The 24,243-nt window shown below is 48.9% G+C and overlaps 2 protein-coding genes across 6 annotated transcripts; one reads left to right on the forward strand and one right to left on the reverse strand.

Moving 5' to 3' along the window:
* Positions 1-1,380, forward strand: OST4 (oligosaccharyltransferase complex subunit 4, non-catalytic). Its single transcript, XM_080685681.1, has 3 exons — positions 1-289; positions 385-522; positions 1,143-1,380. The coding sequence occupies exon 2, from the start codon at positions 386-388 to the stop codon at positions 497-499; it is 114 nt and encodes a 37-aa protein (XP_080541807.1). The 5' UTR covers positions 1-289; position 385; the 3' UTR covers positions 500-522; positions 1,143-1,380.
* Positions 1,251-20,129, reverse strand: AGBL5 (AGBL carboxypeptidase 5). 5 transcript variants are annotated; one of them, XM_080685677.1, is made up of 16 exons: positions 20,103-20,129; positions 17,184-17,444; positions 16,783-16,954; positions 16,263-16,426; positions 15,553-15,730; positions 15,098-15,276; positions 14,224-14,680; positions 13,331-13,500; positions 12,872-13,007; positions 12,011-12,213; positions 11,214-11,428; positions 4,689-4,844; positions 3,317-3,429; positions 2,973-3,019; positions 2,374-2,504; positions 1,251-1,773 (listed from the first exon to the last, which is right to left on the reverse strand). In XM_080685677.1, exons 2-15 carry the CDS (start codon positions 17,396-17,398, stop codon positions 2,456-2,458), a joined length of 2,454 nt encoding a protein of 817 aa, XP_080541803.1. In that variant the 5' UTR covers positions 17,399-17,444; positions 20,103-20,129; the 3' UTR covers positions 1,251-1,773; positions 2,374-2,455. The 5 variants fall into 5 exon arrangements, with proteins under 5 accessions (XP_080541803.1, XP_080541806.1, XP_080541802.1 ...); XM_080685680.1 differs by lacking the exon at positions 20,103-20,129 and adding an exon at positions 18,552-18,668 and having other exon boundaries at positions 13,331-13,440; XM_080685676.1 differs by lacking the exon at positions 20,103-20,129 and adding an exon at positions 18,552-18,668.
* Positions 20,130-24,243: the final 4,114 nt, after the last annotated feature.

Here is a 24,243-nt window from a genome sequence, read left to right on the forward strand (position 1 = left end):
GGGGAGGCGGTCACAGCGCTGTTAAACACATCCCCCGCCGCGCCAGCTGCGATCAGCTGCGCCCCGCTGCGCCGCGCTGGCCAGACGCGCGCCACCCCGCGGCAGCCCCACCCCAGACCACGCCCCTTGAGAGCGCGCTGCGGGGAGCAGGCGAGACAGCGGGGCTAGAGAGACCGACCCAACCGGAAGTGCCTGTCCTGGAACTGAGCTGGCGCAACAAACTTCCGGCTCAGGTCTCCTACCTTGAGGTAGTACGCAGACCGCGACGGAAGCGAGCGCAGCTGGTCAGGTGAGAGGCGCGCAGGCGGCCAGGGGGGCGAGGACGGGCCCTGGTCTGGGCAGGGAGTGTACCGGCCCCAGGCTCAGCCCGTCTCTTCTCCGCAGGATGATTACCGACGTGCAGCTCGCCATCTTCGCCAACATGCTGGGCGTGTCGCTCTTCCTGCTTGTCGTTCTCTATCACTACGTGGCCGTCAACAATCCCAAGAAGCAGGAATGAAAGTGGCGCTTTCTCCGCCCCAGGTAACGGTCTGGGTCTGTAGCGCCCAGCCCCGGAGTGGCGAGGCCGTGCCAGGGCCTGCAGGGTTCGAAACTTCAAATCAGAACGTGTGGGGCCAAGCATGCTACAGTTCCGCACAAAGAAGAGAGTGCCTTGCAGTGCCTTTTCCCTCCCCCCTCTTAAAGTGCTCCCTGGGGCGGGTTTCCTAGTCCCCAGATGCCCAAGTTGGGGGTATGGGTACAAGGTGGCACTGACACAGGTAGGAATTAGGGTACTGAGGATGCCATCCACGAATGAGGATTTGAGCTCTTCACTTAAACAGTCCTCACTTTCCCAAGATTATTTAGACTTATTTAGGCAGATTTTTGTGTGAGTGAGGGATTGTAAAGATATGGAATTCTATTTCCATGTTCTGGGGCAAGAGACACTGACTTAGGGGTTATCGGCTATAGACCCAAGTCATAGAGAAGAAAGCGGGGGGGGGGGGGGGGCGGGGGGGTGCGCTGAAGGGCTTGGAAACCAACTTTAAGTGTGGGTCACAATGTAAAGGGGAGAGAGGGTGGATGGGAGTTGATTCCCGGAGGACTTCTCCTGAGTAAAACTCTGCATTTTCCTTACCTCAGGTCTTTCCCCTCTTTTCTAGGGTTCCAGGACATAGTCTGAGGCAAGATGGAGGGTGTGAGGGGCCTTCACACTTCACTTCATCCCTTCTACCCATCACAGCATATAAAGCAACTACACCTGGATTTTTCCAAACAACTTTTATTTCCTCAAAGTCTTCCTTAACCCTATGGAACAAGAAGCTGCCACTGAGTAGGGCCCAGTATAGGGGCTGCTTTCTTTTCTACTCCCTCCCCCCGATATAAAAATATAGATTTTTTTGTGGTCCCAAAATTTTGTGCTGTGGAGGGAGGGAAGGGGTGACACATCCCTTGCTTTGTCCTGTCTCAAGGTGATGCTCTGTGATGCCTCAGCACAGTGTGACTCGCATTCCAAGGAGTTATAGTTGTCACATGGAATCAGCAGCTGAGGCAGGGGACTAGCACATTTCTCACAGTGTTCCCCATCTTGTGGCTATATCCTGGGCTTGAAGGTCAAGGCATCAGACCCGGGGAGAAACAGTGAATGGGGGAGATTTAGGGACAAAACAAACCTCAGGTTGGCCCAAGGGCCCCCCGCTGTAACAAGTCTGAGACTGGGAGTCAGATAGACTACAGGAAATAGGAGAAATGGCAGGGGCAGAGTGGGGCCGTGGAGGCGTGGCCTGAGGCAGCCTGCAACAGAAAAGAGAGGAATCAGGGTTGTGAAAAGTGTGCCCCTCTTCTGGCCTGTTAGCCAGGAGCTGGGAGGTGAGAGCGGTGGGATGGGCAAGGATAGGCACAGTATTGAGTATTGCAGTGGTCTGATGCTGGAACCTGCCAGCTCCTAGACCTTCCAGGGGTGGGCAAACTTTCTGACTCGAGGGCCACAATGGGTTCTTAAACTGGACCGGAGGGCCGGAACAAAAGCATGGATGGAGTGTTTGTGTGAACTAATATAAATTCAAAGTAAAGGAGCGGAGGGGAGAGCAAGAGAACCCTCCGCTCTTTTGGCTCCGCGGGCCTGACAGAACAGCCGAACGGGCCGGATTCGGCCCACGGGCCGTAGTTTGCCCACGGCTGCCTTAGACCTTAACAGTTGTTTTCTTATTCACTGGAGTGAAGACTGAGGCCATGATGGGGAAAAAAAACAGGTACTAGATTCCTAATGAAAGTACATTTAGTCTTTGTGGGGGGGGGTCAAGGATTTGGGAAGAAAGGAAATGACCCTGAATGGCAGAATTGGGAATGAGGGGGTAGAAACAAGAAGTGGGGTGAGGGACAATCTGTGCTCACCCTGGTGCAGAGCGGGGTCCCGGCTTCGGCTCACTGCTCTCCCTGGTCCAGAGGATAGGGGATGTGGGGCCCGAAGAGCCTCTCATCCCTCTGCAAGTCGGCGGTGAGCCCCAGCCCAACCTGGGCCTAGCCTGTGGACAGGGGGTGGGCTAAGAAGCTGGGTTCTTCCGTGAATATTTGTGCTTCTAGAGTTCCCATGAGTAATGCTGTAGTTTAGTAGTCAACACAGGTACTAAGACCTTTAATTCCTGGGCACTGTCCCTAGCTGAGAGGGTAATAGAGAACTCGGGTTCAGTCTATAACTATATACTCTGAGTCATATTTAACTAGGGGAGGCAAAAGGATCCACCATTTAACCTCCAAGGCTGTATCATGGCCAAGATTTGTACCAAAGACAAGTACTGTGTAGAAAGCTGTTGGAGGATTGGTAGATCTTTCTCAGAGCCTTCTGTGCCTCAGCCCCTGCCAGACAGCTTACGTTTCACCCATCCATTCACCTTCTGCCTATACCCAACTTTAGCCAACCTAGCATGGGGGTCTGGACTGAATTGGAGTTGGTGGCACAAGCTGTTCCTAGGAGCAGCAATCAGATGTGTTACCTGGGGAATCCGGGACCCCTCCTGGCGGGAACTCTCCTCGGGCAGGTCTGGGCAGAAAGAGAGGAGAAACTAAGGGCAGGGGCAGACAAAGCCAAAGCTAGCAGGCTGAGGTTGGGGTATATCCGGCAGGGACATGGGGTTGAAAGCAAGCAAGAGACCTGGCTTGAAGGGGATGGGACACTGGACAGACAGGCACTCAGACACCAGAACAGCTCTCTTAAATGGTTGCGGGAGAGGTAAAGCAGTGCTGGGTATTTCCCCTCCTGCTACCCAGATGAACAGTTGCTTGTTGGGTTCTGCCATAGTTGTTATGCTGGCGACCGGGGAAGACCCAAAAATGTTACCTGTAATCGGGTCCTGATACAGGGGATCCGAGGTCCAGTTCCTAGTAGACCTTTCCCAATCACCATGACAGCCTCTGGCTTGTCCCCCGAGGACAGGAGTGAGCAGTTGCTCCCTGAGAACAAAAGAAACATATCAGGGTAGGGGCCACGGAGAAGAGGGAACTTCCGTTAGATCAGGGGGTCTCGGTATTGGCAGTATTGACATTTTGGGCTGGATAATTCTTTGTGCCATTGTAGGATGTTTAGCAGCATCCCTGGCCTTTACCCATTAGATGGTGTTCCTCTTCCTGCCCCTCCCCATTGGTAACAACCCAAAAGGTCTGCAGACATTGCCACATGTGCAGAGGTGGTGAGGCGGTTGCCCTTGGTTAAGAAGCTTGGCATACTCTAGTCTTGTTCAAGGGGTGGAGCCGCAAATCAGAGCTTGAGTTAGTCTGAATTTATAGACCTTAGAGCCTGTTCCAATCAAATGTGTGAGCATTTAAGGATCAAGTCAGCAGTACCCAAGACGGGTGGGTTGAGGACTACCCAGTGGAGAGAGTTAACAGATGAGGAGAAGCAGGCTCTGAGGCGGTACAAGATGCTGGACTGGAGTCTTAGAAATCATTCCTACCCAGTCCTTTATACAGCTGGGATATAACAAAAAGAGAGCAGATGGCCAAGGTTCTGTGTGCTCAATAAGGTCACACATTTGCGGTGATGGCAGGCCTATCCTTTTTTTCATTCTGCAGTTTTGTCTAATGTTGCCCAGCTCCTGGAGTCAGGGAGCTTCAATAAGTAGCAGGTAGGAAAAGTCATAATGCTCCTCAACTGTGAAAGTGAGGATTAAATGAGATAATGAGCTTACAGCAGTGCCTACCACATAGTAAATGCTCAATAAATGTAACTATTATTTTATTATACAAAGACATTCATTAAATTCCAGCTTCTTGTACAAGAGCATGGGTGTTTGGGGTTTAGGATAATCTGGGCGATAACTTATGTCCCTGGTCTAGAGAGGCCTATATCACATCAAGTCAAGAAGGAGGTCCAGCCCTAGCTGGTTTGGCTCAGTGGATAAAACATTGGCCTGTGGGACCAAAAGGTACCAGGTTCAATTCCGATCAAAGGCATGTACCTTGGTTGCAGGCTCCTCTCCGGTCAGCGCTCATGCAGGAGGCAACCAATCACATTGATGTTTCTTTCTGTCTTTCCCTCTCTCTTCCACTCTCCCTAAAAATCAATGGAAAAATATTTTCGAATGAGGATTAACAAAAAAAAAAAAAAAAGGAGGTCCAGGTCCGGTGGCAACGGAGCTACAGGGATTTCCTCAGGAGCCTGGTCTACACCCTGCGTGGTAAGGAAGGAAGGAGGCTGGCAGTGCGGTACAGACCTGATATGCTGAGTGAGCTGGGCAGTAGGCAGGGGCCTATGTTGCGTGAGGAGGCTGGGCTAGAACTGGCAGGAGTAGGGGATGAGGCCAGGCTGCTTGAAGTAAGGCGATAGGTCAGTGGCTGCTGCCGCCGTCTCCTGTCCTGGCTTCGGGGCTCTGAGTGGAAGGGACACAAGCAGAGAGGGCAAGTAAGTGAGGTACTCATCCACCGCCCCACTGGCTCTCCTTGGTCAGAAGATGCGTGTTTCCAAACTTAGCACACCAGCGTCCCTTATCTGAAGAAACGCAAGATGAGTAGAGAGTCCTCTAATACTTATTCTAGTATCCAGTTCTCAGCTACCCTCATCCTCACTTCTCTGGCTAACCAACTTACCCACAAGCTCATTCTTTTGGCAAAGGAATTATTGAGCTTGGCTTCTAAACAGCTTTCCTAGGTTCTCCTCTTACCTCTAACTGCTCTTCAACTAATCTTCCTGCCCTTTAAATTGTGGTGTTCCCCACCATTCTATCATTGGTCCTCTCTTGCTCAGCATATTTTAAACTCTCAGATCTCCCTCTAGCCCTTTTCTCCTGAGCTGAGTTCTAACTGTCCACTGGACATTTTTCTACCTGGCAAAATCCCAAACAAAATCCATTTTCTCCCACCCTTTCTTTTGTTCTCCCTATCTTTGGGAAGATCTTGCTAGAAACCTTATTTCATCTTTCAACTCTTCCCGCACATTTATATTTGTGTTTAACCAAATCTGGACAATTCTACCTCTACCTTCATTTGAATTTCTTCTTTATTCTCCTTTGCTATTGCCAGTGTCCAGATACAGGTCTTTAGAGCTCATTCAGGCTTTTGAAAAAATTCTCCACTGGCCCCCCTCCTTCCTTTTTACAATCCATTCTTTATGCAGATGCCAGGAATTGTTATTCTAAAACACAGACCTGATCAAAAATCATTTTGGCTCAGAGAAGGGGGAGATACTGAAGGTCTTTTAAGGGACAGAGTCTAAACCTTTGTACACGGCATTTAAAGCCCTGCCCACTGATTCGGGTCTACTCATCCTCAGAAGGATGCTGAATGACTTGATCCTTCACATCCTCTGCTACAACCCCTGGGGCTCCCAGCTGTGCGGTTCCTCTAAAATGTCTGTTGCCTAGGGAAACCTTGGTTATCTTATGAGTCCCATCTCAAATGTCACCTCTGTGAGACCTCCTTGACCATTACTGGTAGAATTAATTGTTCTCTTCATTGTCCTTTATTCATGTGGCTAGTAATTATTTATGGTTTCTCCCTAAATAAATAATTTAGTATATGTAAAGGACTTAAAATAGTATCTGGCACATACCAAGAACTCAAATGTTTTACCGATATTCTTAGAACTTGAGTCCCCTGAGGGTAGGGACCTTCTCTAATACTATGTATGCTGGGTACCAATTAGAGGCTAAGACTGCAGCCAAGAGTCAGAAACAACCAGAACTTAGGGGGCTAGGAAGAGTTGGTACAGCAATGCCAACAAGACAAAAGTCAGAGTCTCAATGCCAGTCAGGTAACCTGCAACATTACCTATCACAGAGATGCAGTAGAGCCCAGACCTGGGTAATCCTTTGGTTAAAACAGGGATGTCGCTATGATTTCCAGGTGACAGTGCACAGTAGGCAGAAATAACGAACTTGGTAGAGGGGGAAAGAGCCGGTTTCTAGATGGTCTGAGGAATCACCATACACAGACGCATGTTGAAAATATACTAAGGGATGAAGCCCTACCCACCCCAAGAAAGGATGAGAAAACAAGCAAGAGTGGGCGACAGCCTTTGGGACGTTTGTAGGTTCTAGTAAGGAACTGCATGATAGTCAAGGAGGTATGAAGCAAAATAGGCAAATGATGTAAAAAATGTCAGTATGACATGTAGGGATCATGGGAAAGATACTAAGGATACCCTCAGAATCCTGCCCCGAAGGAGAGTTTCAGGATAGAAGACAAGGTCTGGTTTAGGGGAGAAGGCTGATCTGGAAAGTGTAAGGCATTTAGAGACAGCATTTCAACTCGTCACTTAAGACTCTTAAGATCCAGCCAGCCCTGCTGTAAATCTGGCAATGTGAGCACACAGCTCTTTCTCATGTTTGGCTTTTGGCCTTCTCAGTCCCCATTGAAGCAAGAATTAGAGGGAAGAGCCCCAATTCTATTATTTCTTGGTTCTGAGGTACAGAAATGGCAGCTTAAGGCTGAGTGCAGGAGTGATATGCAATCAGCTCTGCTTCTAGAGGTGTGAGATGATGTTTTATGGTCATCTGCTATAAGTTCCATTTTGGCAGTGGCAGGATAGTCCTGGGGCAAAGGTCTGAGGAAGAGCCAGGCTGACCTCTGTTGTATGAATTAGGATGGATATTCTAAAACTCCCAAGTTCTTGCCTTTTATTTGTTCAGCAAATATGTGTAGATTGTTTAATATGTGCCAGGTAGGTGCTGGGTGATAAGGGATAAATAGATATGTTATGGGACATTTCCTGCCATCAAGTAAGTTTTAACATGAAACTTGTTTGCAGTAGAAAAAGTAAAGGTAGTGACAGTGCTAGAGGCATTCTTCCTGTGTCCTTTGACTCACTTCACAAAGGAACCTCCACTCAATATTAGACTTTAGCTTCTCTACCAAAAGATGCCTGTCAGCTGAGCCATGGCATCAGAGGCCAGGAAAGGGTTCTAGTAACCTCAGGTTAAGCATCAGAGCTGGGAGGAATGAGGGTGGTGGTGGACAAGAGCTGAAGATGTAAAAAAATGCATGTCCCTTGTCCTTTAACCCAGTGTCCCGCTGGATAGGCTGGAGGGCAGGGCGTATGTTTCAGGTATTGAGACTATTGCTTGAATCCAGGGCCAGGACCAATATGAAGCGAGTGAGGCACAATGTAAGGAGACCCTGGCCTGACCCTGAGAGCAAGTGCCTTCTGTTGTGTGGCCTGGGCACTTCACTGGCCTCCCCGTCCTTGCCCTGTTTTTGTCAGTATGTATCCAACAGAAGCTAGTTCTCCTCTCCGCCCTCTCCCTAGCCTTCCTTTGGCTTCTGTTGCATCTGCCTTTACACCAGTATCTCGTAGACTTTTGACTTTCCTCACTCTACCATTGTATTAGGTATTCCCATGACCTGCCTCCCCTGCAGTAGCTGCTGCTAATGCTGTCTGCGCTTCTGAGCCTGGTCTGGGAAGGCGGTGCTCATGGCCTCTTTGGCAGCCGGGGGACAAGGAGGTGCAGAAGATCCTGGCACTATGGTCAAGGGTGTTGGGAGTGAAGGTTTACTCAGAGGCTCTTCTGGCCTCCTGCCCCCGGAACACTTCTGGGTCAACCCAGCTGGTTACTTGTTAGCCTTCTAAAACATCATCCCTGAAGACAGAATCTGCCAGACTAGTTCCCTGAACCTCTGCCTTAAGCTTCTGACTGGGCTGCCTGGATCTTTTCTGAAATTTCCTGGATAGCCCAATCTCATGTTTTGTTCTAGCCAATAAGGGATAGTCACCAATTAAATGTATAGTTAAGTGTGATATGATTTTTATACATTAGAGGAAATTTTCTTATAAATAACTACATAAGTGGAAAAAATCTCTGTCAAATCACAATCCCATTTTTTGGGTTTGGAAAGTATAGCTGCTTTATAGTTAGATCTGAGATACAGGGTCGTGTTCTTCCTGTTTCGGAAGACCAAGTATGTCTGTATCACAGGTCCCTGTCCCAAGACAGGGCCAGTCTACCATCCTCAGGTCACATCAGGGACTTTAAGAGATGAAGCAGCAAAAACTGCAGCACCAGTAAATGCCCAAGAGAACATAGGAGGCCGGATTCCTGGAATCTGACCTTTCAGCTACTCATAGTATTCCTGGTTTGTTATTAGCAACCCTCTACTTGACCCCTTTACTGTAGACATAGTTTCGTAGTTCTTACAAATATTTACTCAAGTCCCTGGGATGTCTCTTTATGCAAACCAGTTCTCTCTGCTTCTAAGCTCATTCACCTGGGCGAACAGGCTCACTTGGTTTTACCTGCGCCTGTATGTGGGTGACTCCTAGATCTGAACCTGATGTCACCTTTTCTACACTTTGGCCTTTTTTCTGCCTGCAGGACATCTCCACTTAGATAAACTCATCACCTTTTCTTCCAACAGCGTCTGTGTCGCCATGATCTTTTTCTTTAGCTTGTAGCCCTGAAGCTCTCCCCCACCATCACTGAGGCCTACCACTCTGTTTCTTATTCTCTAGAGACCCTGGTACAGGTGCTAGTCTTCTGAGGCATAACCCACTCCAAGGACCCATGTCCTGCCCTGCCGATATACACAGTTCAGACAGCGCTCTTAGCCTAAGTCTTTTATTCCCACTATTCTCAGAAGCAGCATATATGTCTCATTAACACACAATCTTTGTTTTCAAGACATTCCTCCTCCTCCCACCCCTCTTCACCCGACTCCATGGTAAAAGGTTTGGCCCTTGGAGTGAGCTAGTACACTTGCTGTTTGTCCTCTCTACGCAGCAGCCCTGTCTGGCTCTCATTCTCACCATGTTTTTGTCAAACCATCTAGGCGTCCTCAAACTATGGCCCGTGGGCCACATGCGGCCCGCCGAGGACATTTATCCGGCCCGCCGGGTGCCTCTGCCTGTCCTGCTTAGCAGCCGACTCGTCCCGGGCCCGCAGTGCGCATAGGAATTTGTTCATAGTTTTTTTTTAAAACTATAGTTTGGCCCCACAACCGTCTGAGGGACAGTGAACTGGCCCCCTGTTTAAAAAGTTTGAGGACCCCTGCATACCAACACCCATTCTTCAAAACCACTTCTCAACTAAACATTCTTTGGCTAATTACCCTCTTGTTTACCAATGACAGTAGCTCCCCAAGTTCCCTGTATGTTTATAATGTGTGTGTGCTTTTATGTTGTGTTTACTGTCCTGTGTCCCTATTAAGTTTCAAATCAGCCAGCTAAAAATTACTTTGTACTGACTGAGAAACCCAGTGCTTGTCCCTCACTCAAGGAGTTCAATACAGCACTCTGCATTGGTGGGGGGGGGGGGGGTCAGGGAGAATGTTTGAAACTGCCAAGAATCCTCCAGTGAGGACCTAGAATAGGCTCTTTACTATTTCCCTTTTGTAGAAAGGGAAGGAGAATTTATAATGCTGCTATTCCTTCCTACGAACTATGAGTTAAGAGGAAAAGAAATTAGAAGGAAGATGGGAAACTCAAGTATACCGGGGCATGAAAAAACGTGTGTGAATAACTGCCACTAAACAGCTGTGCAGTTTTGGATAAAGTCACCCTTAACAGCCTTAGTGTCCTCACCAGAAAAATAGAAATGCCGTCCATCCCACAGGGACCTCACGAGTGTTAAATGAAATCTATGTGATACTGTTTTGTTCACTGTTTAATGTTATTTAATATAAGGCATTTTATTACTTTAATACTCCCCTTCAAACACAGTATACAAAAGTGCCCTGTTCAATGAAGATAGAATCTCAAAGAATGGGACTTGGGATATAAGCAGAGGTAATGATGATGCATGTCCGGGATCGAACATGGTACTGTCAGAGCTGGGAAGGCCCATTGCTCTCCTCTGGCTACTCTAACTAGGGCAGTCAGATGCCCACAGCAATGACCCAGTGCATGTTTCCGGTCTGCACCAAAGCTCTGATGCAAGCTGAATAGCAGGGAAATGCTAACAAGGTTGAGTGTGGCTTGGAGACCAGCAAAGCTCTTAGTTCCAGCTTATAAGCCTCCACACTCTGGCAAGACTTCTGTAGCCCAGAAGCCACATACAATGTATCTGTGGTTTCGTGTACTTCCAGAAGTGGCACTGCAACAGCCTCCCTACCACAGCCTGGCCACGCCCAAGAAATGGCTCCACAGGACTTTCCTCTTCTTTTTCCCTCAAGGCCCTTCTGCTTCTGGTGTACATTTTGACCCAGAATCTCATCTTATCAGGCAGGGTCTCATCAGGCCAAACTGCGGGTACTGATGCAAAGCTAAGCAATTGTGACCACTGACTGCTGATTTGTAAGCCTACAACAGAATCTGTCTGCAGTCCATTTTTCTTTGGAAACGTTAGAATCCTTCTGATAACTTTCTGAATAGGCTCTGAAGCCAGGAATAATTTCAGCTCATAGGACCTTGGATAGGATTCTTCATCATTTCACAGTGCTGCGATTTGGATTGTGAGGGCATTTCCTTATACTGCCTCCAACAAGGCAGCTTGACACTGTCCTTGAAGTGGAGGCTCCATGTCTGTATGGCCTTGCTTCAGCCAGCGTTTCATCCTTACACACTCCCCTGCCTCCCAACATGTGCTGAAGCACAGTCCCCCAGGACACCGCCTCTGCCACACAATACCGCTTGGAGCTCATGCCGCAGGGAACACCAAGGTCACAGGAGAGGCTGCAAATTCTGCTATAAACTAATTTTATTGATTCACTTCCTTGGTCCCAGTCCAAGTGTATATCTTGAAGCTCTCACTTCCCCCAACAATGCCCCAAACAACTAAACACCTGTTGCAGGGGCTCCCAGACTAGCTTACCTCTCACGGGGCCCAGCACCCGGTGGCTGACCTTTTGGGTGCTAGGGCCCAGGCCCGGCAGCCCTGCAGACCGACTGCCATGAAAAGGAAAGCTGGGGGAGTTCTTCATCTGTGGAGAGTTTTGTTGGCTGCTGAGGCTACCGCCAGCACTTGTGCCAGTGCTAAAACTTCGCACGCGGCTCAAGGTATTTTCAGAGCAGGAAACAGGCAATCCACTGCAAAGAAGCAGATGCCAGTCAACATGATTCAGGGAGGTTGTGTCCCAAGTCTTTCCCCATGGTCGATGCCGAGTGAAACTTCACCTCTGGGGTGAAAACGCATAGGGACTCATTCACAGGGAAAGGGAGGAGTTCTTTTGCTGACTGGGGCATCTCAGCTGATCTCAGAATGCCTAGTGCCCTTGTTCACACACATGCTCCTGCAGAAAATACATCAGGAGCCGGAAGGGCCATTCCTGGGCATCTTAAACGAGTGTGAATTCCTCTCGTTGCCTTGGTGCTGGCCTTTGGACCCCTCAACCAGTTACAACCACTGGAAGCTGAGCCCTGCCCCCACACCAGTTATATCTGTCTGTGCAGGGCTGATTCCCAACACCTAGGGAGCATGTAGCTCCAGGTAAAAAGGAAGAGGATCCATTCTCGAAAAATGAGCTGATGTTACTCATTTTAATTATCCCTGAAAATACTGACCGTGTGGTCCTTTTAGAAGTAGGAAAGGAACACAGACCCCTGGGAATTCCTCGCTCAAGAGCCCTATTTCACTCTCATACTCTCTCCCTTCCACCCTGCTGGTCTTACTTGTTACTTTTGGGTAGAATTCGAGAGCCTCTCTTCTTGTTGACACCCATGTTCACAGTGCTGCTCGGGCCTCGAATGCTACGCACGTGCTTTAGCATCCAGGCCCGGAGGTTCGTGAGGCTGCTGTGCTCGGACAGCACAATCCGGGGCCATGGATTGCATTCTGCCATGTCCAGAGCTGCAATGGCCATAGCTCGTCCCACCTGTGGGGGAGTCCAGTTTGGCTCAGTGTCTTGGTCTTCCAACCAAGGCTGCTGTGTTGGGGTGGGGTGCACAGCACAGAGGAAGGGGAGGCCAGACCTCAGATTTGTTCAATGGGATTTGTTCAATGGGGACTCCAATCTTTGTGCCCAGGCTGTTTATTGTTAGTGTATTTAGAGCTGCTCCCTAAACTGCTGTTCATTTGGGGCCCTCGTTCATCACGAGTTGGGGCAGGTGTGCTTTCTGGCTGGCACCAGGAAGGGTTTCTCCCAGCAGAAGGTGCTTGGATCTCTTCCATAACCAACAGCCCTTCCTACTCCTCTTGTGCCCTAGGACACCAGGGATCATCAAGATGACAGCACACGGGCTTTTAGCCCAGGGGTGAACTAACCCAATATAAGGAAGACAAGCTCAGAGGCAAAGAATCTGACTTAGATGTGTGAGGGGATTCTGTGGTGGTGAGGTCAGAAATAGAGCCCATTCATCCTCTCAACACTATTACAGTCAGAGGCCTGCTCCTATTAACCGAGGAAAAGAGCCAGTGGTGAGATGGTGACAGCGGTGATCCTCTCATCAGAGGAGCTTAGAGTCAGGCAGAAGGAGAGAAGGCCTTCCCAGACTTTGAGGTTCTCCTTCTCCCACTTATCCCTGTATTCATACCTGCTCAAACAACTCCACGGTGTATCTGGAGGGGAAAGCCGGCGGGGGTGGGGGGCTGGCACGCCCGTTGTCATGGCAAGCGGCAGGGATGCTGTTTACTGAGCGTCCAGTGTTGTAGTTGCATTCAAGTGTGTAGCTAAGACACAGAGACCTTCATCAGTGTCCTGCCTGGACAGAATCAGGACAGAACTATGGGGGACAGCCTAGTAGTCTAAGAAGGTAATCACTTGGGGGGAAAAGGGACACAAATAGAAAGTCCTAATTCCTAGCCACCAGCAACAGACACTATATCACATACACAAGAAGTCCCAAAAAGGTAGACTCCCAGACTAAAGCCAATAATGCTAATTGTGAGCTTGCCTTTTCAGAAGACTTGGGCCGCCCCCTGCCCTGCAAACCCCAAGTATTGCTTTCTTTAGGGAAGCTATTTCATCTACCGTATCCCAGTTTCCACCCAACCTGTGGATGATCCCTGAGGCTTTGTAGATTGCAACCCGGCCGCTTCCCTCCTTAGACTGGCCATCTCTGCGGTCTCGGGCATACATGTTCTTCTCTGAGAAATTGCAGCCCTGGAAATCGAAGTGGGCTGAGTTCAAGGAGATGAGCTTTGGATAAAGCATATTTTCCACCTGTTTGGGGAGGGAAAAGGCAACTCAGAGACAGAAAGCTTGAGGGCAAGGAAGACATTGCAAGCCTGGGGCCATGTGACTAAGATACCTTCACAACCATCAGACAGCATTTCTTGAATTCTCACGGAACGTTTGACATTATTTCCAGCTGTTGGAAAGGTGCAGTTCTACCTTTTTAAGCTCTTAGATTCTGCTCTTCAATAATGCAAAATTTTCCTTTTCCCCTGGTTTCCCCAATTCTAGAAAAGACTATGATGCCAACAGTTTGACCCTCTTTTAGGGTCATGATGTAACAGGCCCCAGTGGCATCCCTTCTTGGCCTTTTGAAGCTGTAGTCCACCCTCAGAAGTAGTCCACTTTGTGTGTATGTGTGTGTGTGTGTGTGTGTGTTTAATATATTTTTATTGATTTCAGAGAGGGAGAAGAAGAGAGAGAAAAACATCAATGATGAGAATCATTGATTGGCTGCCTCCTGCACACCCCCTAATGGGGATCGAGCAGGCAACCTGGGCATGTACCCTTGACTGGAATCCAACCCAGGACCCTTCAGTCTGCAGGCCAACACTCTATCCACTGAGCCACACCGGCTAGGGTGGTAGTCCACCTTTTGCAGCCACAGGCTTTCCTGACCTGACAGAAGGTCACCTTCCCTCTGTTGGCCCAACCTTTATGTCCTAACCTGCAACACCTCCCACACTCACATGACATTCTGTGGATTCCTACCTGTGTGGTCTCGTCACTAAAGCTGTTTCCATACATGAAGCAGCCCCTTTTGGAAGCATGTCCGTGCAGGTCCACATAGTAAGCCACACCACTCTCTTTGGGGGGGATGGTGTCGGGGGTTGGCTCCTCAGTCTCCGTGGACTGTGGTGGCATAATCCACACACTGCTGGCCTTCTGTTCTGCAAGCTCAGTCTGTATCCAGGGCTCAGGGTTATCCCCATCACATGAGTGCCCAAGGTGAGCTTCAATTTGGAGATTGTTGGCTTTCTCAAGGTCAGAAAGCGGGGCATCAGGACGGAGATGAGGACTGTGCTGTTGTGCAGAGGGACTCTGGGAGTTCAGACGGGAGTGCACATGGTGGTAGAGAAGCACAGCTTTAGCCCCGTAGATGGCCGGGTGCAGGACTGCATCAGGCTTCAGGTACTGACGGTTCAGGTTCACTCCACGCGAGTCTGTGCTGTAGGAAAACAAGGGCTGAAGCAGGGTCTAGAGGACTGGACCAGCAAGGCAGACACTAGAGTAGATGAAAGAGACTATGGGAGACTGACTTGTAAAAGGAGAGGCTGAAGTTGCATCAGGAAAGAAAGAAGTGAGGATAGGCGCTCTCCTTAATCTGCTGTCACTCCTGCAGACACCTAAGGAGAGCTCCCAGGTGGACCTGCAGTTATTCTAGCTCTGCTCCTTCCAGAGAGTGCTAGGAGATGGGATCCCATTCTTTCTCAGGTCCCTGGACGATTAGATGGGCTTACCCTTATTAGGGTGCAAGAGGATTGGGAATACAGAAAAAGGCAGATGAGAGGCTGATAGCGTTTCACTGAGCTGTAGGGCATGAGGCGGACCGGAACAACCCAGAGAGGTCGAGGAGGCTTCTTACCGGTAGTGGCCCCGGACCACACCATCGGGGTTCAACATGGGAATCAGCTTAAAGACAAAGAGGCGACGTAGGGTTTGGGCCCGGGGATCATCAGGTCGAAGGATGAAGTCCAAAAAGCCATTGAAGACAAAGCTAGATGGAGTCTCTCCAGGGTGTACCCTACTGCTCAAGAAGAATATCTGATACGGAGAAGAGAGCAGCCATTAGGTCAGTTACACTATAGTTCGACTGGAACAGTACTTAGAGGGGGCTGTGGGGAAGGGGATGAGGCAGGAATGAAGAGCCACTGGATTTCCAGCTGCTGAGTCTGTAGGTGGAGTGGGAGCTGTCGCCTTTGCCTCAGAATGCAGGCTGAGCCTGTGATGAAGATGCCTAGCGATAACGTGACTGTAAGCTATTAACAGTGCCCGCACTAGGAATGGTCAGGGTCTTGTCTTTATACTTTTCCCACTCACCCTCTTGCCTGTGAAACGGAATGGTCGGGGGGTGCTGATATCAGGAAATAGCTGCTCTAGACGGGGCTCTCGATCTTCTTCAAGCCCATGGTAGGAACTGATCGTTAGCAGATCTACACGAAGTCCATCCAGAGAATAGCAAAGGATCTCTCGGTGGTAATAGATGGTATCCAGAGGGCTGTAGGGATACAAATCATTAAGCCACTAGCAAAAGGTGGGCCTTGTCAGGAGCCAGGATTTGTAGGATCTGGTACTTCACCCTGCCTTGGGGACCTTATGGTCCCTCCTAGTGTTACAGGGGGCTGAGGATTTGGGCGGGTCTGCATTGCCAGAATGCAGAGTACAGGACAGGATGAACTTGTTTTTTCCCCAGTTTATGGCTCCCTAGGATAGATTATTTTGCATTGACAAAGAGCTTCCCTCTGTTGGGACAGAAAAAAAAGGTGTGCTGACTAAATCCTGGATAACTGATGGGAGCTGGGGTATTAAGGGCTTGAACTGCACAGGGGGGTGAGTGGAGTGTAGGTGGTGGTATGCTGAGATCAAGGTCACACAGTAATATATTTGTCAAAGGTACCCCAAATCCCACATTCTGTACCGAGAAAAGAACTGATGAAGTTTTGGTTCAGGGTCTTAGGGCAAGTTCCAGAGGTAGCAGAGGTGTTGTGTGGTCCAGGACTGTGTGGCAGGAGTAAGAATGGGATTGGCACCTGCTCTGGGTAGGGTGGTTCTCCAGAAAGCGCTGGTCTAGCTGGTTTAGCAAGTCCTGGCAGTCACTGTAGGAGAAGGGGTAGCAGAAGGCGAAGAAGGTGGTGGCCCCACGGCCCTCCAGGAAACGGTGAACAAAGGATAACACAAACTGCGTTTCTGTCATCTGAGGAGCAGAGGAGGGGGGGGGGGGGCAACATGCCATGGCTGTCAGCACTAAGACCCTAGTGGAGTCACCAGGGGCTGACCTCACACCCTCATCACATTTACCAACTTCCCTCCCATCACATTTACCAACACACACTCAGCAAGTCCCTCTGAGACTTTCCATATGACAATGAGCTTCTTTGGGGCTCCGTGAGGCAGGGGCTTCTCTGGGACTCCTGCTAGCGCGCAGGGAAAGCAGGTACCAAGACCCAGGGTCCTGCCTGCCGAGTGCTCAGTATCAAGGGTAGCTCCTCTTCCTTTCCCTCCTCTGCTTTTAGCACCCAGGTCTCTCTTTCCACCTCGTGATAAACGTACCTCAAAGGTAGGCCGGTCTCGAATGCGTTCCCAGCGTGGCCGGCTGGGCAGTGTGCGCACAAAGGGGGCCATGCCCTGGGAATACAGCTTGCTTTGCTTGTTCATGTTCATAATATTGATCTTGATGAGTTTCCCTGGTGATCCTCCCCGGACACTGAAGTAAAACCATGACCTGAAGGCCAGAGTAGGAGAGGCTGGTCATTATGTAGAGAGGGCTGGAGGGGGGACATGTGGGAGAGTAGTAAGGAGGAGAGAGGGAGGAAGGAGGGGTAGGAAGAGAAGGAAGGGTAGTGTGCTGCTGTCAACTGCAAGTCAGAGGGCTAACGGAGCATGGGCTTGGAGACAGTTGGGGACAGGGACATCCCTCTCTTTTCTTCCACCCTTCGTTAGTTTCCTCTTACCTGTTCCCATTCTCATATTCTGTTTCAGCACAGTCTGGTCGGGTCCACACGTTGAACTCATAGTCAGGGGAAGAGGCAGTGCTGCTGGTGGGGGGTAATGCGCCCCCTACCACTCCCTCCCCATCACTAGACACAGACTCCACTTTCTCCACATGGGCTAGGTTCCCGGAATCAAATCGAGAACTGAACAGCAGTCCCCCACAGCGCAGCTCCATGGCGGGGCTGGGGAAGCATCCTCCTGCTCCACTCTGGCCCTGAGAGCTGAAGAAAAAGGGGGTTGGGTTAGGGAGAGCGAGGAAAGATGAAAACATTTTTTTGGGGGGGTATCTCCACATAAATGAGCGCTACTCTTAGGGAGTGCCCTACGAAGGAAGAGGCTTTCTCCCTGTCAGAAAAGGCAGAAGTGGCCTTCCAGCAAAGGCCAAGAAAAAGCAGCCTTGTGTCCTCACACCAAGGGTTATAACTGACCTAAAAGGACTCCATTTTACTGCAGGTTGGCTATTCCAAAAGGAAATACTCAACGGCTTAACTAGGTTGACAAATACTACGAAATACTAAACTCTAAGCTTCTTCGCTGCCCAAAGATTAGAGAATATAACCAGAGAGGTTGGACTGCCCAAACCTAGCCAAGATACACCCGCGGCAACACATGGCCATCTTGCAAGATGGGCCGACCGGCTCTCTGCTTCCTAGATCGGTCCCCACTCGCCAGCAACGCAGAGGGGAAAGAACAAAGTTTCTAAGTTTCCGTGGGCAGCTTCCTGTCTCCACTCCTCTGTCCTCGCAAGTACTGACCAGGCATTCTTCTGTGGCTCCACCGAGCCCTGCAAGGGCCGGCTCTCCTTTTTGTCATTACCCTTTGCCTATCATGGAAGAAAACTAGTCAAGTGTGGCCTTTGCCAAGCCAAAGGGCACTGGGCAGAAGCCACTCGCTCACCTAGAGGCTGCAGCTCAATTCCAACTAGGGCACGGATCTGTTTCCACCCTTAGCCCTGCAAGCCCGGGAGTCCCGAACAGGCTACTCTGGTAGTTGAGGGTGAATAATGGGTGATGTTAGTACCCCTAAAAAAGTGGCCGGTAGAGACCCATTTGGGGGCGGGGGGGTGGCTTCACCACCCTGGACCCTGAAGGACCGGGACTGCCCTGGGCGGGGTGGGGCTGGAGGCAGGAAGGAGGCACGACAGACTCCAGTAGAGGGAGGGCGGGGGCTGGGAAAGGAGGCAGAGGTGAGGCCACCGGGGTGGGGATGGGAACGGGAGCCCGGGCTGAGGGGCGGGGTGGGATTCCAGAGGCGCTCGGGGCTGAAGGGGCTCGGAAGGGGGCGGCGCCGGGGCGGGCGGGGCCCGCACTCCACGCACAGCCCCTCACCTCTCTCTGGGCCGGCGATCCCGCTCCCTTTCCCGCTAGCGAGGCGCCACCTCGGGCCCCGGCACCCAGGACCCAAACAAAACCTGAGCGCCGCGGTGCCGGGACCCCGCTCTGCCAGGAAACAAGAAGTCTCTCGCCTATTGGCCGCGGGTACAGCTGGCTACCCGCCCAGTAAAGCCCGCTGCCATTGGCCAGTGCGCGGGGTTCCTTGGGCGCGCGGTACCTGAGCCAGTGCGGTTTGGGGGCTGACCCCCGCCGGGCGGAAGGTGCCGCGAGCGTTTTCTCGGAAGGTAGTCAACGGCCTGCCTGCCAGCAGGAGGGGACGAAGTGACCGAGCAGTACACTGAAAAGACTTAGGCTAAAAATAAAGGGGCAATGTGTGAAAGTAATCGCCAGCCACGCTCCTCTTGACTGTTAAAGTCACTCAACCGGCTCAGCTTGTCTCCAGCTCCCCCCCTCGGGGAGAGCAAAAACAGAGTGGAGGATGCGGGCATCGATCCCGCTACCTCTCGCATGCTAAGCGAGCGCTCTACCATTTGAGCTAATCCCCCGGCTGTTGTTGCCTTCCTTCCAGTTACCTTACAGGTTGTTACAAGATGTCTGCTGACCAGTGAAAAAACAAAATTCAGGCCATTTATTTAGCACCAGAATATAATGGAACCATAGGCAAATTTTTAAAAGGTAGAAATAACTACACGTAAGCAATAGTAAGAAAGTCTTATTTAAATAAAACACCTAATATATCTGCATTTAACCCACAAGAGAGTGCTTACACTGTACGTACCCTGACCAGTTGCATATGTTTTACAGAACATCGGTAGTACTCACGAATTCAGTATGCCTTCAAACAAATCTCCCAACGTAACTAAGTTGGGTGGAGGTTAAAAAGGTTGTACGAAGTCCTTCGAGCCGGAATCGAACCAGCGACCTAAGGATTGCCACGGCTCATCCACTACAGTCCTCCGCTCTACCAACTGAGCTATCGAAGGCCTCGCTGCTCCAACCGTCCGCAGATTGCTCTCTAATGCTTACCGAGGCCTCGCTATCCCAGGATCTCAGAGCTTTCTAGAGCCTGGACTCCACTTTCTATAGAAGCTCACACGGGCCGAGCCCCTCCAGGCTACGCAGAATAAAGACAGAGACAAGTGAGAGCAAAGGACCCACTCCCCAACCCCGGATGGGGGAAACACGGGCAATACACTTCCCTTCCGTTTTCCTGCTTTCTACAAAACAATGCGCCCCCTCCCGCCGCCCCTCCCGGTGGCTTCCATAGGATTGCGGACGCTTGGAGACCCCGCTCGCGACCCTGACCTTCTGGGCAGCATGGCCCAGCGGGGCCAGCACACTCGCACGCTCTACAATTGCAACGCGCAAACCCCGTTCGCCCAGCCGACGGCTTGCTTTTGCTATTTCTGCTCCACATTTCCCTTCGCTTTATCCGGGGAAGCCAATAAAATCCTACTGCTCTCCTGGTGTGAAGTACATTCATTCAGTCAATTAACCAACGTTTCGTCGGCTATTCGTCCCGACTAGGGCAAGAAATATACAAACCACAGAGCTGCTCGAGGTTTGCAGGGCGGCGCGGGATCCAGCTGCCCCGAAACCCCGCGAGGTGGGACTGGCGGGCGGGGCCCCAGAGGGGCCCGGGGCACGGCCACGTCCACCGGCCCCGCCCCTACCGGCTCACACCTTCACTTCTTTCCTGGGGCGGGCAAAGCCAGCCCACAATCCTTTGCCCACCAGGAGCTCCAGGGGTTTAAAAACAAAGAAGCCTAAAAACTAAAACCCAACTCTTCCGTGAATCCCTGCTTCGTCGTCTGATGGAGTGGGTGTGCGGGAAGACCTGACCCCCATTTACAGCTCTGTGGCCAACTGCCTGTGCAACCTGGTGATTTCAAGCCCCTACCGCTCCGACATTTTATGGGTTCTCGTGAGCTGTGCTTTTAAATCCGAGGTCTGATGTCGTTGAGCACAACACCGCTTTGCGCCCACCCACAAAGCAGGATGTTAACATCTTGATTTTAACTTTGCTCTGTTGCTGTAAATGGTACCGTTGTGTCTCCGAGCGTTAGCTTGGGGTGTTTAGCACTCTCTTGGGGGGCGGGCGGGGGGGAGACTGGGAAGCAGAACATATGTATGTTGCTATTTGGAGGGGAGGGTGGGGGGACGAAACTCACATAACACAATGACTTTATAAAGTATGAACAATTCAGTGGCATTTAATGCATTCACAATGTTGTGCAAATTACCGCCTCTTTCTAGTTTCAAAACTTTTTGTTTAATCACCAGGCTTGGAAGAACACCTCCTACCCTTTTAAGCAATTACTCCCAAGCACCAACCCCTGGCAACCACTAATCAGCTTTCTGACTGTATGGATTTGGCCCTTTCTGGAGATTTCACGGGAAAGAAATCACAAAACATGCGACTTTTTGCGTCTCATTTCTTTCACTTGTTTTTGAGTCTCATCCAAGTTGTATCCTGTGTTAGTACTTGCTTCTTTTTATGGTGAATACTATTCCCTTGTGTGGATATACCCCTTTATGTTTATCCATTCATCTGTTGTGTTTTGTTTTCCATTCATCTGTTTTGATGGACATTTGGACTATTTCCACCTTTTGGCTTTTATGAATAATGGTTTTATAAACATTTGTGAAGAAATTTGTGTGAATATATGCTTTCATTTCTCTTGGTTATGTACTCAGGAGTGGAATTCTGGGTTTTAACTCTTTTAAGAATCGTCAAACTGTTCCCACAGTGTCTGAACCACTTTACATTCCATCAGCAATGTAGGAGGGTCTCAATTTCTCCACATCCTTGTCAACACTTATTTTCTGTGTTTTTTATTATAGGCAATATTTCAATAAGTTAAGCTCAATTAATTATAAACATTTTCTCGTATCATTATATATTCTTTGGAATTATTTGAAAAGCCATTTCCCAACCTTTGTTTTTTACCACAATTTATTTAAATATTGTCTTATTGTCAGACACAGTTTATATCCAAATTTTTATTATTAATACTGCTACAATAAATGTTCTGGAATATAAATCTTTGTCCATGTTTTGGCTTACTTTTTTACTCTTCAGAATGTATATACTTGTTAATCTTTTATTATTTTTACATAGTTTGGAACCTCACATGATTTTGATAACTCTTTCAGAATTATGCAAAAAGCCAGAATATATTTTTAGGAGTGTAACTACTTGGTAAAATAGTATGCAAGTTTTAAACCTTTTGATAAATATTACCAGATTACTTCCCAGAAACATTATACCACTTTTTACCATAGCATTTATTGAGTATATTATCATTAAAAAGAATTCGTCAATGTATTATACAGAAGTAAAGTGTATCTCATTTTAAATTTGCACTTTTTAACCAATGAAATGACTTTTTTCAAGCCTATAGTTTATTTGCATTTATTTTATGAATTATATCTTTTGTCCATATTTTTATTATTGTGTTTAGCGCTTTCTTGATTTGTAAGTGTTCTTTAACATTAGGATGTGTTTATGGTATGCTCAATAAGGAAATGGAGGCCTTGATCAACACAGCAACTCGACCTAACAAACAGACACAGGACATTCCACCCAAGAGCATCAGAACACATTCTTCTCAAGCATCCACAGAGCATTCTCCGGGATAGCTCATGTTAGGCAATCTCAACAAACTTAGAAAGATTGAAATAATTCAAAGTACGACTAATGTAAACTACAAACTTTGGATGACAGTGATGTGTCACAGTTGGTTCACCGGCGTTAACAGTGGGAGAGGCTGTGCAAGTGTACAGGCAAGGGCTATGTATTTTTTGCTCAACTTTAATGTGAATGTAAAACTGCTCTAAAAATAAAGTCCATTAAAAATTTAATAACTGGTATGCTAACACAGTAAAAAAATTATACCAAGGCATATCCAAAAATGTGTCTGAATTCAATTATTTTATTCATAGGCAGAATATCCAATATTCAATAAATATTCACTCATACCCTGAACAATGGAAGCTTCCCTGTCCCCTCAAATTTCTTCTACCTCAAGTGTGGGGCAATGAAAAATACTCAGTAAAATGGAATACCACATGGAGAAAAGCAAAGTCCTTTATCCCATCAAGTCCTTTTGGGAGCAGAACCATGAAGAAAATTTTTAAAAAGTTACATCACTTGAAGTGTTCACTTAAATTGAAACTCACTTAGGAGATAAGACAGCATTAAAATGCTGAAGTCATCCAACCACTGAAATTTCAGTGTAACTGACAACTGGGTCATTCTGGAATAGGGCAGGGAAGGCACGTCCCTCTCTGTGGGCAACACTTCACCTCAAGGGTGGTGGCATTTGAGAATGGGCCAGCAGGTGTGAGACCAGCGTTATCTGCCTGGCAAGATCATCTATCCATAGTAAGTCGGGCAGGTCCATCAAGTTGGCCTGCTCTAAAGCTGTAGACTGGGTGCAAATAACCAGAGGAATGTGGAAACATAATTTAAGCTTAGAAAAACGTGTTTCAAGTGAGTCTTGTGATGTAATTTGCAGGTCAACACCATTTGTTAATAACTGAAGTTAGTAAAAGATAACCATATTTAAACTGCCCTTCCTGCCCTGGCCGGTTTGGTTCAGTGGATAGAGTGGCGGCCTGCGGACTGAGGGGTCCCAGGATCGATTCCGATCAAGGGCATGTGCCTTGGTTGTGGGCACATCCCCAGTGGGGAGTGTGTGTGGGGCAGCTGAATCGATGTTTCTGACTCTCTGTCCCTCTCCCTTCCTCTCTGTAAAAAAAAATCAATAAAATATATATTAAAAAAATAAAAAAATATACTGCCCTTCAGCTTTATGGCACGTTATCTATAGAACTCCAGCTGTGTGTGAAAAGTAGTTACAATGTCTAGATGTGACCCTCTGAGGTGTCAGATTCTGTTCTAATAACGCCAACGGTCTCTGCCCACCTGTCAGCACCAGTGTGCTGCGCCACTAGTCCACACTGGTTCAGGTCACTGACAGACTATCATAACTGCATTGGTTCTCACCTCGAGTTTCTTGGATGTTTCAAAACAAGCAGCAGGAGAGGTGCACTGCCCAGCACATTTTTGGATTAGTTTGTTGACAGTTCTGCAAAAATGAAACATCTGGATATCTGGTTTAGCATTAATGGACAGCAGGTGAGACGCTGGACCACGCCCTTGACACAGGAAGAATTTTGGGTAATTCCAATATTGGGTCAACCAACATCTATCAAAGCCAATTCAGGTGTTCATGTCCTTGTGAGAGGCTGTGGTACCTCAGTTAACCTAAGTTGAAGGGAAATGTTGCACCCCAAGATTGTCAGAAAAGAAATGAACCCGGTATAGTACACACAGCAGAAGCCAATGAAGCACTTGTAAGTAGCATTCTTGGAGTTGCTGGATTGCAAGAACTCAGCCCAGCAGCCTTGGCTGGACTCGAGGTCACTGTAGGATAGTGTCCTCACTTTGTCCTTTGCTGTTGCCAATGTAGGATCACACCAGCCCCTTCTACTTGCCATGAATACAGGCCAGTCCATAGCTTCACTGTTCCTAAGAATGGAACCCATTTGTTTGATTGGTGAGGAGGAACTGAGGAAATGGGACACGTTTTGGGACCCGTAGGCAATCCAGTCCAGCAGTCCTAGACCATTGCTCTTTGCCAGGCAGGGTTTGCAATTTCTGTGAAAAAATGGTCATGGC

Source organism: Plecotus auritus (assembly GCF_963455305.1).
Source record: "Plecotus auritus genome assembly, chromosome: 8".
NCBI lineage: Eukaryota > Metazoa > Chordata > Mammalia > Chiroptera > Vespertilionidae > Plecotus > Plecotus auritus.

What these genes read in the sequence shown, in the direction of transcription:
- OST4 (XM_080685681.1), top strand. Translation starts at nt 386, where the DNA reads ATGATTACCGACGTGCAGCTCGCCATCTTCGCCAACATGCTGGGCGTG.
- AGBL5 (XM_080685677.1), bottom strand. Translation starts at nt 17,398, where the DNA reads ATGGAGCTGCGCTGTGGGGGACTGCTGTTCAGTTCTCGATTTGATTCC. An exon ending in AACCACCCTACCCAGAGCAG is followed by an intron (nt 15,731 to 16,262) that starts GTGCCAATCCCA and finishes GTATCCCTACAG; the next exon opens with CCCTCTGGATACCATCTATT. An exon ending in GCCTCAGGGATCATCCACAG is followed by an intron (nt 13,008 to 13,330) that starts GTTGGGTGGAAA and finishes TCTGTGTCTTAG; the next exon opens with CTACACACTTGAATGCAACT.